The sequence below is a fragment of the Sinocyclocheilus grahami genome, unplaced genomic scaffold, assembly GCF_001515645.1.
Source record: "Sinocyclocheilus grahami isolate Dianchi unplaced genomic scaffold, SAMN03320097.WGS_v1.1 scaffold19152.1, whole genome shotgun sequence".
Classification (NCBI taxonomy): Eukaryota; Metazoa; Chordata; class Actinopteri; order Cypriniformes; family Cyprinidae; genus Sinocyclocheilus; species Sinocyclocheilus grahami.
Genome location: NW_015517468.1, coordinates 2,287 through 3,523, shown reverse-complemented (window position 1 = coordinate 3,523; position 1,237 = coordinate 2,287). Strand labels below are relative to the sequence as shown.

At 45.9% G+C, this 1,237-nt stretch overlaps 1 protein-coding gene across 1 annotated transcript in view; it reads left to right on the top strand.

Moving 5' to 3' along the window:
* Positions 1-135: 135 nt before the first annotated feature.
* LOC107579681 (E3 ubiquitin-protein ligase HECW2-like) overlaps positions 136-1,237 on the top strand; it is a gene marked incomplete at both ends in the record, with an annotated part of 3,346 nt that continues 2,244 nt past the window's right edge. The window contains 2 exons of the mRNA XM_016265483.1: positions 136-236; positions 316-1,067. Of these exons, the coding sequence (XP_016120969.1) occupies positions 136-236; positions 316-1,067 (853 nt within the window). The remainder of the gene's footprint in view (positions 237-315; positions 1,068-1,237) is intronic.

Below are 1,237 nucleotides of genomic sequence, written 5' to 3'. Positions count from 1 at the left end.
TTTGATCAAATAAATGCAGCCTTTGTGAGCATAAGAGACTTTTTTTTCAAGAACATTAAAAAAATCTTACCAACTCCAAAATTTACAAAAGTACTCAATGTGTGTAAATAAATTTGTGTGTTTATATGGCTTCAGGAACCAATCACTGAGCTTCTCTCTATGTCGTCGCTTGCCCACTGATCATGTGAGTGGTCAAATGCACTTTAAAGTGGATGTTACATCCATGGGCCAAGATGGTAAGATCACATGCACATTTACGCTGACTAAGCTGTTAATTTTCAATGGTTTTGAGATCATTTTACCCACTTCTCATAGACATTTCTCCTGAGACGATTCTGGGGGCAGCAGCCCTCAATGGAGCTCCTGGAACCCCTTCAGATGATGAAGAACTGCCCCATCCTCTTCCTGTCCCATCAGCAGGCCCTTCCCCCACCGGCTCCCTGGGTTCCCATAGAAATGGGGAAGGGAGCAGCATTCGCTCCCCAGACACAGAGATGTATGGTACCACCCTGGACGATGAAACCCCTTCTTCACCTGACCCGCTCCAGGTTTCTTTCAGTGAGCAGCTTGATGCCATTGATGCACCTAAGGGCCCGGGAGACAGGCCTTTTGGGGCAGCTTCTCCCAAACTACGATCCAGCTTTCCCACACATACGCGCCTCAGTGCTATGTTGCATATTGACTCAGATGAAGATGAGGAAAGATCCACTGCTACAGAGGCTACGCTGCCTACATTTAATGGTGCTTCAAGGACTCAAAACACCCCCCCAAAACCACCAATTACAGAACCTGTGTTTGAAAGAACTGTAGAGGAACCTCCAGAAGAGGCTGGCCTGGAGTCTGAAATAGAGACTCTGAATATAGGCGTAGAGGTGGCTCCTGAGCCAGAAGTCGTGCCGAGTTCAGTGGCCCCTGAGGTGGAAACCGCCAGTCTCATAGAGAGGCAAGAGGAAGAGGAGGAGGACGTGGAGGAAGAGGGGCTGGCACCCAGTGAGGAGCTGGCAACTGAAGTTGATATCTCTTCAATGGCATCTGACTGCTGCCCGGGCCTTGTGTCTGCTTCTCAGGTCAGTTGCCGGTTTACTGAAAGAAGACTTAATTAATTTAAGTGGGTCAATGACATTTAAGAGTGTCCACAATCTTTTAAAAGTGTCCAGTCCTTTTACAAATCTAGTTTAAAACAGTGTTGTAATTGTTAACTAATAAAAACTATAAAACTAATACAAATCATTAAAAA